The following is a 15,984-nucleotide window of genomic DNA, read 5'->3' on the forward strand; positions in this document are numbered from 1 at the left end:
CTCCTCATCGGCACACCCTCACCCTCCTTTCCTCTCTCTCTCTCTCTCTCTCTCTCTCCCTCCCTCTCTCCCTCCCTCTGTCTCTCTCTCTCTCTCTCTGGCCGGCCTCCTTTGGCCCTCCTCCTACCCCTAACTGAGAGGCTAAGAACCTCAGGGTCATCTTTGACTCCACGCTTTACTTCTCTGCCCACATCTCCGACATCTCTAAAAAGTCAAACTTCCTACCGCACCTACTCGGGGTATTCTGACTTTCCTATCCTTTCCCAGAAGCTCTCTGTCTCTCGAGACTTGGTTCTCTCTAGGTTGGACTGTTTTAACAGCCTCTTTCTAAATCTACCTGCTTCTACACTCCGCCCTTTGCAACTTATCCAGAACAGGACTGCAAGACTTGTCCTTGACCTCAAGCCCTGGGATCGTATCTCTCCAGCCCTGAAATCGCTCCATTGTCTCCCAGTGGCTGCAAGGATTAAATTCAAAGTCCTTTGCATTGTCCACAAGGCTTTCGGGGCCTGGGTTCAATATACCTTCAACTGTCCCTTCGTAAATACCTTCCCTCTCGAGCTCTTTGCTCCTCAAACTCCCTCAGGGTCAGTCGTTTCTCAAAGAAGCAAGCTGGGGGTAGATTTTTGTCTTGGGCTGGGGCCTCCCCCGGTAACAGTCTCCCTGCCACCCTGAAACTTGAGGAAAACCAACTCTGGTTTCCTCAAGACCTGCTTCTGCCTTCGCCCCCCTCTCCTCTGCTGATCTCTCTTGGCACCGTGCTCTTGGCCTACCTTCTGACTTCCGGGCCCAGCTACCTGCTCTTCTTGCCTCCCACCCGCACTGCCTCCTGGAAAACCCTTGTACTGGGGCCTGTATCTGTAACCATACAGTCCGCCCCCTTTTTCTCTCATGACTTACCGTGTCTGTTGCCTCAAACCTAGCACTTGCCACCTGCTGGCTGCCCTACCACTGTTTGCTTGTTATTATGTATTTACTATTGAGCTGTATTCCTTTGCTCTGCACTTTCCACTTCTCCCCTTTCCATGCACTTTTCCCCTTTTTCCCTCTCCCATGCACTTGCACGTTCTCAAGGTCACTGGGCCTAGTAAGATCATTGTTTTTGTTCTCCCTTGTTACCCTCCTTTGCCTTGTCGCGTTCTGAAACACCTGTGTACGAGAGTGATATAAATAAAATATCAAATTATACATCGATATCTGCACCTTAAATGGAGGCAAAGTCTTTTACACTACATTTGGTTAGGTCAGCATAATGGGTGAATTATTGTGGTTCGTCACGAAGCCTATTCAAAAAGCAGTTGTAGCACAAAATAATTGAGCAGCTTTTGCTTAACGATCAACAAATTTGATTTGCTCCCAGTCTGTAATTTTAAAATATTTGATGTGTTCCCTTCGTCACTTAACGGACTGAAACTGCTCAAAATGTATTCATCATTCCAGTTTGGGAAACATTCTTCCGGTTCTTAAACATACAATATTGCAGGGTCTTAGCTGCCAACACCAATTTGTTGCTTTGAGAATAAAATGCACAGTTTTTGCAGTTTCTTTAAACACAGAAGGGCCTGTAGTGAACTTGGGAAATGTTGTACCAATAGGCAAGTGCCTCTGAAATGTCAGTCTGAAGCAGAGTGTGAGGCATGCATGGTATCAAGAGAGATACAGACTGAAAGGTGTTAGTTTTAAAACCTTTGTGTACTAAGGTGCCTGGGTTGGTGTAATACCTGACTGGCCCTAACTATAAAGGGCGGGTTCCATTAACTGATGTTTCTAATGGCCGCTGCTGAATAATAGCCCAAAATAAAAAAAAGTCTGTCTGTGTCTAAACCTATTCTTACCCACACTCTTTAAAGACTTCCTATCACATTTTTGTAAAAAGAAAAAGTGGTTCAACAGAAAATTGGAAACAACGTAGGTTTCAGGTAGTCTTCTCACCAGGTGTAGTTTGGTCAATGTCACAAAACGGAGTTCAATCAAAAAGGGCTGTTCGTAAGATTTTCTCCACAGAGCTCTGGTCGTGGTGTGAAATACCTTCAGTGTCTTTGGGTTCCTCGGGGTTGCTTTCTCCAAGCATCAACTTATTAAAGTTCCAAACACCACAAAAGAAATGGAACAGTTCCTTTTTGAAGCTTTCGAGGGTTCCCTTCCCCAAGCTTCAATACTTTCAACACTACAAAAAAACAATTAGTCTCCAACTTGGTTGGGCCTCTCAGGGTTCCCTTTCCCCAAGCTCAAGCCCATTACAGCTTTCAACACAAAACAAAATATTTCACACTTTCTTTTAGGCCTCTCAGGGTTCCCTTCCCCAAGCTTAGACCCCCCCCCCCCAGTTTCAAACACAAGTTCAGCTTATCAGGATGTAGCTTTTCCTTAAATACAGCTTCTCACATACAATCCTTTCATGGGGTAGAATCAGACACTTTTGAAAACGCCAGGCTTTTTGCTAATCCTAAGCGCGACCACTCTGATCCTTCTTTATTTCTTATACTTGCTTTCCTTCGTACTTTTATCTTCAGGTGCTTCCTGCATCACTTTCATCTGTTTGTATTCCTTTACATTTTTTCCTTTTTCTCTGTTGTGCCTCTTGCACGCTCTCCTCCTACACACTTGCACCTGTCCTTTTCCTATCGTGCATCTTGCACACTTCTTTCATACTTCCATGCACTGGTTTCCTTCTTTCCAGGTCGCTTGCACCCTTTTTCTTTTACTCGTGACATTGAGTTTACTTCTGTGTCGCTAATGTGCCCTTTTCTTCCTTCTGTGCCACTAGCACACGTTCTCCTACTTTCCTTATTCCTTCTTTTTTACTTTGTTTCTTGAAACTGTCCGTCTTGCTTTCCGCTCCGTGCTGCTTTACAACTCTTGCTTTTCTCCCTTTCCCGCGCCAGCCACCCGCACGCTCCAGTTTCTCTCACCCTCATAGGAAACTCACTGGGTAGCGTAGCGCTGGCGAGTGGTCTCTCCTGGATGCTTTGGGTCGAGGTCAGGGTCTCACCACTGGCCCCTCGGACATCTACGGGCACGGCACACGGCCCAAAGGAATGAGCAATTGCATAGACAACGCCAGCAGGATATTGGCTGCCTCGCTCCAGCTCTCGGGAGACATCTCCCTAGCCGCGCTGCAGCCCCTCTCAAACAACGGGCCAGTGCCGCGGCACTCCGCTCTCTTTCAGATCCTTCTTTCTGCAGGTCCAAGCTTCTTGGCTTCTCTGGTCCAGTATGCCTCCCCAGCTCGCTCATTCACCTGTGCAAGACCACACCTTTTATAGTGGCAAAACAAGTGAAGTGGAGTCAGGTGCGAGTGGTCATTACTAAATGCCTGACTATTAGTAGGACAACTCGAGTTCTTTCTATGGTAGGTTTCCCTTATATTCCCCCCATGTTATTCCTATGGGTAATCCTTACTGATCTTAGTTGCCACCTCCTCGTCTCAGTATGTGTTGGAAATAGGGAGGGAGAGAAAGGGTGAGATTGAAGATACCCCATAAAGGCTGAGGCAGAGTAGGTTGGGGTTTTTCTGGGGGGACTGGGGGAATACCATGTCTCGCCCTTGGGTATCCTCCTCCCAATCCCTTGTGACCCTTCAATTCAGGTGATCCTCCCTTGCTTGTCCACCCCCAGGGTTGCGATCCAAAAACGATGGCCTGGCCACCTGAATGTAAGATCCTGAGGGAGTAGGTCAGTGAATACATTCAGGGATCTCATAAGAGTCATTCACAAGATATTGGTTAGACTACCAAATATAGGAATCATACTCTTCCTAAGCCACAAATGTTACAAAGGCAACAGTTATGGGGAAATCTGCTAGTTTCCCTAAATGCAAACTCATCTGCAGAGGACAATTAGGCTACAGAAGTTCTTAATTCAACAGTAATCATCCAACAGAAATAAAACAAAAGGTGTGCTTCACCTGTAATCTCCCCAGTTATATACAGTGTACAATGCAAGGGTTAATTGAAACTAGTTAAGTAATTTCGGCCTGTTTCCGGAATAAAGGACGGAGAGAACTTTGTAGTAAAAAAACAACCCTTTAGAGGTGGGTTTTGAATTGCAAGTGGACAGATTCCTAGCAAAGCAAGCCACGGTGGTCCACAAAGAACTCATGTCACTGACAGAATGGATGTAACAAGCGATGGCAAAAGAAGCTCAAGAGATGAACGCATGCAAAGCTGGCTTTGTCTTACCACTTCCTCCTCGGCAGGCTTGAAAACATAAATTTGAATTTAGTACAGTGTCATAAGAAACCAAGATGTTAGTCACAAGTACATAATTTTGCATTCACCAATATGCTCTGTGCATGCACTGCCAGGGAGCCAAATGGTAGCCATATTTTTTCATTTAGTTCAAACAGAAAACTAACATATTCGGTCACATTATTAAAGTGGTAAGGCTAGAAGAATAAATGAGAGCCTCCCAAATGTGTGCGTTTTTACCACTCAAGGCTCACCAGATATGCCTCTAGATTTGCGACAGAAATATGTTTGAGTTTACTGAAACAATCCACAAGCAAATACCCCAATATTTCAAGAACCAAGAAATATCCTTAACAGATCCCTCTGGAGAGGTTTGGTTTGGACAGGTAGAAATAGTAGACTAGCGTTTGTGGACCATCCGCCCCGGCTTCATGAAAACTAATCTTCAGTGCACCCACTGCAATTAGTTGCTCTGTTTTGAGCATTTTCAGATTTACTAATTCACTGTGTTCAGTTTGCTTTTCCTTTATTCAATATGGTAGTGCACCTAGGGAAAGGTTCTTCTCATTTTGCCATTTTGAATGGAGGAATTATTCTGAATTTGAGTTGCATCTGTGGCCTTTGAACAAGGTGAGGATGACTTGCAAAGGGCAGATCCTGGTGTTCACAAAGACAGTCAATAATGGCACTGCTGTCCCAACACTGTATAGACCGAGAATTGCATTTTTTTGGCAATTGCAATATCTCATTTCTGTAGCCTAAGAATGTAAGGATAGAGGGCAAGAGGTATTGCTATTGCAAGGTACAAACATACAGTTCTGCATTAAAGGCAGACTAGGTATCAAAAAGGCACCCAGTTTAGCAAGCATCTGGGAAAGGGATTTTAATATTAGCATTACTGTACTTTAATGCAATCATTTCCACAGACTAAATAACAAAGTCATACACAAATGGAAGATCTAAAAAGGAAGCATTTTAAGGGTTTGAACAATGGGAGAGAACTGGTTAATAAGCAGTAACTGCCAGAGAGCTCCAAAACACACAGAATGCAGATACATGCACAGAACAGGAACCACGAGGTAACAGATGAAGGTCTTCCTCACACACAATAACAAAACGAAGGTCCTCCTAAAGGGCCATCTAGTGCCAAGAAAACATTCAAGAGCATTTAGCAAAATTCTGTAAGACCTGCAGGAATCTAGAAAGTCCCTTCGTTTTCATAATCTCCAATTGGATTTGAGACCTGTTGTGGCTTATTTAACGGGTGATGTTTTAAAGGTCATCTCAGAATGTACATGCCCATGAAGGCCACGTGTATATTATTCATCTGATTATATATGTTACACACACAAATAGATAATCAAATCTATATGTTCTTATCCCCGTTTGCTCAATGTTACTTACTTGTAACAGTATTTTTACAGTTTATTTGGGTTTTAGATTAGCAGGGTTTGTATATGCCGCTAAATCATGGTTTGATGTATAAAGTACAAGTTATTTTCCCCAAATTTGAACATCATGTGAACAGTCCATGGTAGGCTGGAACTCCCACGGTGCTTGCCTGAGCACGGCTAGTTACGTTATTGTTTTCCTAGTCATACATGATAGTGCTGTAAATCTTAATGTGTAATTTCGGAGCATGGGCACAATGTCTATGTGACTTCCACAAGGCACTTCTGAGTAAGCATCTTCATACTTTGCTTTACTTCTAAACTTGCGTACTTATATATCATGGTTAAACCCATCAAATGGATTCATGTGCTGCAACAAAGTGTACTTGGGCAGAGACACTGAAAGGAGCATATGCAAGATTTCCATCCCTACAGACAAATATGATGTTGTATGGCAGGTCACATGAGCTTTTGCAATCTCACCAACCCTGTAGATGCCCATGGTCACCTGGGGCATAGTCACAACTGTTCACCCCCCCCCTTCTCAAACCGAGATGCAGAAAGCCCAAGGGGAAAGCCACAGAGGTATTCCACCCTCCCCCCCACCCTCTAACTCAGGCTCATATGCAGAATACCCAAAGAGGTAGTTACAGGAAGTCTCACCCACGCTCCCTGCCAACCCTACTGATATGCAGGACCACCAAAGGGATAGCCACAGGACATTCATAGCCCCACTACGCATGCTAATAAGATAGATGACAATGGGGGTAGTCATGGAGGCCCTCTCAACCCAACACCCTACCAGTGACTGGCACAGGCGTTTTGGTTGCCCAAAACATTTAGATAGACTCCATGCCATAAGGTGAACACACATTTGGAGCCATGCCCAAACATCTAGATTAGGAAAAGAAGCTTCCCCCTTCAATGGAAACGTTACATTTCAGAGTTTCACAATGAGTGAGAGAATACATGTTGATCACACTGGATTCAGTGGTTAATCTGCAGTTCCAGTGAAGGAGTGACAGAACTATAGTTTGTAGCAAATCAATGTATTTTATGATAAGGTAAAATATCGGACAAGGTCTCTAGCAAGACTTAATTTAATGCAGTGCATTCATTTGAAATGAGCACACTTTAGGGGTTGAATCAGGCACCTATTCGCTCTAGATTGTGCTAGAAGACAAAACGAAATAAAGCAACATGTAGTGAAAACTCAGCAAATAAAAACGTATATGTACTTATTTATGCCAATAAGTGATGCAGTACATGAATGGGTTCTTTGATGCTGCTGAAAAAGCTTTAGAAGGTATAAAAAGCAGAAAGGTAATTACACGCATAGTGGAAATTGCTTAGCAACAGATTAGGGCACTGGGAAACAATGTTTTAAGTTAAAATGATATCAGCAATTTACTAAAAGTAAAAAGATCATTCATGTTTTTTCCCTTATAGACACTGCAATAAGAATCAGGAATAATTGTGCAGTAATAAAGATTAGCCCTACTCCCCTTATGAGAGCAAGGTTAATGTCAAGCTTGTGAATGCCATTTTGGCATGGTGTAATATCATCGGAGTGAAACTCACACTGATTTTTACTTTTTATTTTTTTAGAGACCCAATGAAGTAACCAAGGGGATGAATTATGGGTTCATTATGTTTATAGATCAACTGTTGTCCTGAAGAAGGCCTATTTATCTATCTACAAAACCGTGGTGGATGAACATTTCTTTTCATGAAGGGCTGAAACACATGAGTGTCAACATTTATATTTTATCCAATCAATGTTTTGAAATTTTATTAAAAAACAGTGAAATGATGGAATCATTTATCAAGTAAGTTGAAATATATGATGTAATAGAAAAGGACTAGAAAATTAAAGTGGTTTGTAAAAATCCATGATAGATATAAATAATCACACCTCATGTCAGCAAAATTATTCAAAGTTACGTTCTGATATATCATACTCCCTGTTGAGACTTGAACTAAAAATGTGTTGTACTGTGTGAATACGCACTTTTACTAACCACCCTGTTTGACACACAACTTGCATGAATGTCTGTATTGTGGTTTATTTAATTAATAAATCAGAAGAAATGTATATATGTTGGATACACAAAATAATAAAATTACATTTATTTTTCTATATAAAATGCTTGGAGGTTTCAATATACAGCAATAGTAGGAAACAGCTGTAAGTTTCACAAGTTCAATATTTTTGAAAACACTACAAGTATAGCAGGAGAGGGTAGTGTGTGTTTTCTGTTTTTCTGGTATTACGAATCCCTGTTTGAACACACACCCCTGTAATAAAAAATGAAGGGCTAGACCGGTTAGTAAACAAGCCGTGGTATGCGTGACTAGGCTCAAATGGATTATTCTACTATAAGTTCTTCTACTTGAGATATATATATATATATATATATATCTCCATATCCATATTTCTAGGTCTCTCTATTTCAGTCGAAGGGTATGCTTGCATAACAGGCTATCTTATACAAAGGTTGACAGATTTATCCTGCCAGCCTTTATATTAGACATATATAAAGTGGAATGAGATACAGAGCTTCGACGTGGCATTAGCAGTAAAAACATCAGAACCAAATGACTCATAAAAAAAATGAAGACTATAACAATATCTAGCGTTTATAGTTCACTCTGAAATATTTCCAACTGTTGACTTCACTTTTTTCTCTGAATAACAATAAAACAGAAATATTCTAAATCTTTCAAAGATAACCATAGCCCCCTCATCTTACTTCAAATCCTAACAAGCACATCTCGCCCACGCACATTTCACTGGACAAACTCAACCGCTTGTGCACTCCAGGGACGGTACACCATTGTCTCCAAGACAACCAGCCACTCAATCTATCCCCTTTGCCAAAACTACCACTGACTTTAGTTGTCTATTCGAGTATTGTTTTGTAGTAAATATTTTTACAGTGCATATTTTACCATCGACTTCCCTTAGAGATGCACTACATATGCAAAAATAAACTAATTTAAAGAGTGCCCTCCCACACTTAGTCGGTCTCTGTAAAGCACTGATGGGAATAGCTATTTTCGAATCCACAGGAAACTGCTCGGACATATACTTATTTCTAACCTACCACTGTAAAATTATTAAAATTACTAATATGGGCATTGCACTTTATGTGGGAAAACAATGCTGTTTAGCACCCAACAATTTACAAGTCAAGGACACATTCACAGAGCAGGAAGGAACAGAACCTCCAATCAATTGCTTGACCTCAACAGCAGATGCACATGGTCAAATCTGTCAAGGTTTCTTTGCAACAACTTTTTAAAACGCAAGGAACAAAGACAGTCATCAAGTCACTCAGACCCAATTTGACTTCCTACAGCCTGGCCACAAGCCTTACCACAAACCACACTTTTGGTTAAGCATGAAACCTCTTCTTCTGGGAGGAAAGAGAAGCCACATTTGTAAAAGCAGCAAAAACACTAAAGTACTTTTGTGAATGGTACAACACTACAGAAAGCTTTTTCGAGACAACCTCAATTTAACCACTCGCCCCCAACCCAGAAACTACAAAATATGGGCATCATATGTTGAAGATCTAGGTCCCAGATTATTCCCCTAGATGGTTTAGCAATAGTACCCCTTGGTCATAAATTGTACACAAATGTTAAATGCGAACCGTAAAGTGAGAATAACACATGCAGGCACTTCACCATTCACATTATAAAACATGACATATACTCATAGAACCTTTGTGCTAATTACTATTGCCTCTCCATCACCCGAAAAGCATCCCTACAACACTTGCAGAAATCCTCTCTAGGTGAAATGATTCGCCAATGTAAAGTCAATAGCAGTGGTAAATTGCGTGGCTCAATTGTGGCTTCAACATACAAAATAAAAAAATCTGGCTGGTCTTTCACAAAGACTAAAATTTGCAAATGATCTCCACTGAAAAGATCATATGTAGTATTTTCTCATTCCTTTTCATTGTGGAGATTTGCCTGTGTTGGACCCTGAAAACCTGACAGTATGTTAAAATTGGGTGGGTCAACAAGCACGGCAATCCTCGATGGTACCATTTTTGTAGAGTAGACCATCTGGCATTTCAAGTAAAAAGTGAACAAACTCACGTCCTCCACATCATCAGAATGAATAGAGAGCTGGTCATGTTGAATAATCTCAGCGTCTTCTTCAGTCGGTCCATTGCCTACTCTAATCCCACCAAAGTTGTGGGTCCCCTGTGTGGGTAGACAGAAGCAGCTTAGGGCAAGATGTTTGCGTATGTATACACTAGTTTTAGTTACAAAATATGTTTATATTGCTTGAGATGACAAGGGTACCAGAGAACAGGAACGATGGGTAAAACACAGACGAATGCACATGCACACAGGTACATAATCTGACATGCCCTCTGCCCTTTATCCCAAAGTCTGAGAATTAATTCCGGCCCATTAGTTCTAAAGCACAGCATAGTGTCACAAATGCATGCCGTTTAAGGAAGGTGACAGAATATCCCAATAAACTATGCGCTCTGTCAAGAAAGATCTGATTTGCAAGACCCTTTTCCATACACAGAGGTGTTCATTGTGCATTCAATGCTGCTAAAAAAACAAAAAAGCATGTGGGTAATCCTTTGCTACTGTAATAACTGTTCTGTCTAGATGGTTTATTAGTTTATTCTACTGTGCTGTGACACTACCCCCAGCAGCATCACTTGACAAACATTCTTCCTCCAGACATTCTACTTATGCACGCAAGTATCAAGTCTCTCAGTGACACACAATCAATATCCCACTTTGTTTCAAACAACACGGCCCATAATGCATTCTGCAAAGATACAAAGATACTTGAGGCAGTCACACACTTACCAAATGTTTTTTCCGTAAATACTGCTGACGAAGGATCAAGGGTTTCACCAACAGCATCCATGGAACACAAATGAGGGCACAAACGACCAGGAAACATTGAAGTCCTACCTGTTAATAGAATGGAGGACCAAAGAGACGTGCAAGTTATTCTGGTGATGTGATGTTTATTCAACAGCAAATAAAGCTACAGAGACACAATCACTCATTTGCAGAACTCTGGTACATCTGGACTTGATACTACTAACTTTGAAAACTTGCATAACCTTATGGTATATGTGAGGAACCTGAGGGCGTCCTCACTTCTCCCCTAGAATGCTCTTCTCAAGTGGCCAGGGAAAAGCCATCACTTTTGGATCCCGACCCAGAGGGTTGATATGTGAGGGAGGATCACCTGGTTGGAGGGAGTGCAGAGAGGACGTCCTTGGGTGAGGCATGGTATCCCCCCATTTCCCTTTCACCCTGAACCTTCCATCCCACAAGCCTTCATAGGCTTTTGTCAGCCCTTTGACTGACTCCCCTAAAGTATCCCCCAAATTGCATAAGTTTGATACTGGGACGAAGAAGAGGACACCTAGACCAACACATCATCATTTCATGAAAACGCACTAACATCAGCTCCAACCAAGTACTGAGAGGAGGACAACAGGGGCAACAAAGGAATGCTGCTTTGCTGGTGAGCGGTCTAGTCTCTTCTGTAATAAAAACGGAGGCAGGAGCTTTAAAAACGGTAAGCCCGACAGTAATGGGGTCAGCTGTAGCAAGGTCAGCTGTGGCACAGTCAGCTGTGGATCATGGGCAGCTGCGTACAGGGAGACCTGTCTGGTGTGGCAGCGTGGCATTAGGAGCGCTGGAGGCCCAGGAGGCAGTGTAGAGTGTATGCAGCAGGAAAAAGCAGTGGAAGAAGCTGGAGGCCAGTGGCAAGCTGTGACAAGGAAGCCGTCCTGACCGATGGAAGCGGTTGCATATCCTGCTTCACTGTAGAAGCATTGCTGGGTGTGCGCGAGCCACAAGGAGACCACAGGGAGAAGATGTGACCAACTGCACGGAGAACCAAGAACCCGTGGCGGCGGAAGGATTTGCGAGAAGTCACAAGACCGACAGGTGAGTGAAACCAGAGAGAGTAAAAAGTTCAAACGCATTTGGAATACAGAACAACTTGAAAGCAAGTTGAAGTGTAATCTGAATACCGAAAGAATTGAAAGCAAGTTGGAAATTCTTGGGCATATTGAAAGAAATGAGACAGAAATGTGAACTTTACTGAAAGGAAGTTTTGAACAGGGACGTCATTTCACCAAAATGCCAGGGGTAGCGGAAGTGACATCACAGGACCCTTGACCACTGATGACATCACAGGAAGTGATGTCATTTGCCCCACCCCGAAGTGACATCATGGGGAACATGATCTTTCATCCCTTGACAAAATAGGAAGTGGCATCACATAGCATTGTTTCTAAGTACACTACAAAAAATATGGTTACAATATCACTGTAAAGTGATATTCATTTCATACAAGAATGGATCTCCATATGTGTCGTTAATACGAGTGCGTATAGACCCAATTACCAAATCACTGTGAATGCAAGCAGACGTCCAAGGACAAAGGATAATGATGTGTTATTATATAGCACTAATGCTTAAGCGCTTCATATTGAACAAATGTACATACAATATCAACCAACCTGTGTTGGTACTCATTTATCAACCTCAGCAGGATGAAAGGCTGAGTTGACCTTGCTGGGAGTCGAACCTGCAACCTGCAGATCACACACACATTGCAGAAGCCAGTGCTCAAACCAATGAGCACTCTCACCAGCTATAGCTGTCAGAAAACCAGCCACTCCAGAAACAAAGAGCCACATGCTGCTGACCACAGCCCATGAGCCTCCATTTTTTTAAAAAAAAGTTTCTTTTTTTGCATTTTTCTTTTTAGGGGTAGCAAGGGAGAGCACAGGGGTCGCAGTTGCGACCCCTGGCGACCCCTGAATGACGGCCATGGTTTTGAATCACATGGAAATGAACTGCCTTAATTGAAACAAGTGCTAGCAAAGCCAAGAGAGCACAAGGAGTGAATGCAGGATATAGGAAATCCAATATTGGTGCAAAGAACTGAATAAACTAGCATTGGCAAAGAAATGTAAGGGGGTATAACAAGCGCAAGGCAGTTAACCAAACAACAATACCGTGTCAGGAGAGTGTGACATGTGACTGAGGCAAACCTCACAGCTGAGGAGAAGCAGTGGACTGGTGTTAAAGGAAAAGCAGTCAAGTAAGGGTACGGGTTGCGTGACCTCTAGTGGTTGGAACGCGTGGTCCGACAACTGTGCCTAGACCCGGTGGCCGTACATGGAAAAGCCACTGAAACACCTATAAAGGAAGCTTGTGTTGTGCAGATACTTTGTTGTGATACTTAAATCAAGTGTTATTTTGAAAGCTGGAAGATTTGAAATTAGGGAAGGGAACCCCTGTATTTGACGAGTAGTTCATCAAATACAGGGGTTCCCTTCCCCTTGAACTTGGGGAAGGGGAGCGGATTTCAAGCCAGAGAGCTAGAAGAAGCTCTGAACACTACTCCTTTTTGATGCCGACAACCCTATACATTCTATGCAGTTAGTTGTGAGGGCAAGTATAGGTTTGCACACAGAGAGATGTTTTACTTTGGACTTCCTGACAGACTATCCTTAGTTTTCTTTAGGAAGGGAAATCCCACCTTAGCATAGGGCAAGTTAAGTATTCATCCACCCTGCCTTTTCAGTTGAATAATGGTTTTGTTAAGAAAACTTGAACCCGTTGTCCGTGTCGGACTCACAATGCCTTCACAAAGGACACAAAAGTGTAATTTGGGAGACTTAACAGAAAGAGGTCAGACGTGCTTTCTCTTATCACTCTGAATGCTTACCTCCCTGAAATCTAAATAAAGGTAGCAGAAATGCAGAGGGATCCACATATATCAGTAGTTCAACAGCAGTGTGCTCAATAGCAGCTCCCCACATGAGTCTAATATGTGTCTCATGAAACTGCCTCTTCCCTTAAGAATGCACAATCTAGTGCTAGAACTGTGTCGCGGCATTCCGTGACAGAGTTGGTATGCAGCTCATTAAGCAATAAGTAATGGAACAGGGTGACGGGACTGCACATAGTCCCTTCTCCCTTTCAATGGCGGACACTCAGGGAAGGAACACTGAGGGAAGCGGCGAGCAACCACGCCTTCTTGGGCTGGTAAGGACCCAGCGAGGGCCAATCAGATAGTTTGTAACAATTAGATTATACCTCGCCGGGTACTAATAAGATAAATTTCCCCTCTACAAAAAGGCAATAATTAACATGATGATGTCCCCATGGCAATGTGGTTATGGTGCCATTTCTTTTATAGGTTCCATGATGAATCCAGGGTATTCGTCCCTTCTCCCCAAGGGGGAACCACCCCCATTGAGGCTAGGGAGGTGAGCCCACTATGTAAGAGCCTCCATAAGGCTTTGGGCAAGTGGAATCACCCTGGGAGTGACTCTCACATAGGGGACAAGGACTCCCAAGATGTATTAAGAGCTTCCCTTAGTCTTGTGCTAGCCGCCTATGTGGGTGCTGAAGAGGTTGTAGAAATGATACATCGTTAGCCTTCTTCTGTTGTCAATGCGGCCCTTCCCTCGAATGTAAAGCCAGAAAAACAACAGCACTGTGACTCTCATTCCATAGATTTCCCTATGAAAGACAGTAACATCTCCCAAGTAAATGCTACATGTAAGAAAGCTTAGCTGTGTTTTGATTCAAGGGGATCTTTTACTGTACTGAAATTTGTTGCCGACTCCTCCTCTAGACGTGAAATGCCTGACCAACGCTCTTCTATCTCCCTTCACAGAGAGAGATATAAAAACACCAAAGCGTTTCAGTGGGAGGAGACCCCTTGACGCAGAGCTGAACAGCAGAGGAGCAGACGTGCAGCGCAGATGCAGTCGCTATGGCATGGAACCAATGTTGTCCGGAGGCAGGACCACAGAATATGTGGTAGGACCGCAGAACGCAGCTGAACCCAGGAACACTGACAAACCAAGGTTTTCCTTGAGCATCCTGAGAGGCAGAGACGAAGGAAGAAGAGATACAGACAAAGTAACGAGAAGACTATCGCCTGAGAAGACCATACGACGACAGACCTGGGAAGTCCCGAGAAGGTTTCCGCTTGAGAGAGCCAGAGATAGAGATACAGGGGAAATCCCAAGAAGGCTTCTGCCAGAGAAGGTCAGAACAGGATACGTGGGAAGACCAGAGAAAGCTTCTGCATGAGAATATCAGAGAAGGAGATATCAGACAAGCATCCCTCAGGCCATTGCTGGAGAAATGGACCGGCAAACTACCAGGAAGGAAGCTAACAGAAAGAAATGACCCAATATGAACAAACCTGTCGCCACCAGAGCCACCTACCCTCTCTGGAGGAAGCACCACAGAACACAGAACAGTACGCATCTGTGCATGTGAACTGTTGGCCAAGAGGCCAGGAAAGGAGTATTGTGTTGAACCTTTAATGTGGAGGATCTACAACTGAGGAGTGTGTTAAACATTTTTGTTACAAGAACTGTGAAGACCATTTAAGTTGGAGCGCTGTGGTCGAGAGGAGGGCTCAGCCATGAAGACCATTCTCAATCAGCCGAGGAGGCATTCCGTTTCTTGGTTTCCTTTTTTAATCAAGTGGAAAGGCCAGATCGAGCACTAGTATAGATTTGGACAAGGGACGAGAACTATACGTTTAGATAGACATCCTGACGAGTTATTCTTTTTTTGTTTTCTAGAATTGGGAACTTGACCTAATATTGGGACTAGTTAGGGAGTTTCTTCTACTCTTAGACAGTCAAACATAACGCCATAAGCTTAAAGGCTCAGGGTTCGATCGGGACAGTGGTAGGTAGGATAGTAATCACCCGACTAAGGGATCTCAAACACCCATCACCATCACTGTACCTCCTAATAAATATTGCAAGAAGAAAGCCATGTGGATTAGTAGGATATCCCTTTCCTTTTTTGTTTCTTCAAGAAATGTATATTAGAGTGTAATAAAAAACATAGTCAATAGCACACGGTCACCATAAATCGTAACCAGTGAGCGGTTTGTCAGCTTTAATTACTTACTCTTCTTTTCTACCTATATTATAGGACTTGAATTACCCTACCTAAAGCACCCCGAAAACATTTTCTTCCCGCTGCCCTGTATTGGTTGGTTCAGAAAATGTTTCTCCTGGCCCACCTCAACTGTCCTGTGTTTCCAGTTCCAGTTTTTCTATTTTAGGAATAGGGTGAGGGAGCTTCAAGCCAGTTTCTGACAATTATCTTTCCAATATTAATTTGTTTTCATTTAATTTACAATATTTTGTATAGTGTGAACCTTACCCCACCATACATCAAAATAACATAAAAGATATTAAAATACTAGAATAGAAAACATGTCAGAACTACTACAAAAGCAGACCTTTTCAAAGACTAACAAAACAAATAATATTTCAGGCAAAATATCAAGTTCACATGCTAGTAAATAGAGAATCTTCTACAATTTTAAGCTGTAACTTTGT

General features: G+C 42.7%; 1 protein-coding gene across 8 annotated transcripts in view; it reads right to left on the bottom strand.

The window, feature by feature from the left end:
• The window catches only part of ATP6V0A1 (ATPase H+ transporting V0 subunit a1), a 359,698-nt gene that overhangs the window by 82,880 nt on the left and 260,834 nt on the right, over positions 1-15,984 (bottom strand). For 6 of the 8 annotated variants that reach the window (XM_069634444.1, XM_069634440.1, XM_069634443.1 and 3 more), the window contains exons 17-19: positions 10,433-10,540; positions 9,695-9,802; positions 4,182-4,199 (exon numbers count right to left, since the gene is read on the bottom strand). In XM_069634444.1, coding sequence (XP_069490545.1) covers positions 4,182-4,199; positions 9,695-9,802; positions 10,433-10,540 — 234 coding nt within the window. The remainder of the gene's footprint in view (positions 1-4,181; positions 4,200-9,694; positions 9,803-10,432; positions 10,541-15,984) is intronic. The other 2 variants (XM_069634445.1, XM_069634442.1) reach the window with 1 other exon arrangement.

The sequence above is a fragment of the Ambystoma mexicanum genome, chromosome 13, assembly GCF_040938575.1.
Source record: "Ambystoma mexicanum isolate Mex_15411 chromosome 13, UKY_AmexF1_1, whole genome shotgun sequence".
NCBI classification, from domain to species: Eukaryota; Metazoa; Chordata; class Amphibia; order Caudata; family Ambystomatidae; genus Ambystoma; species Ambystoma mexicanum.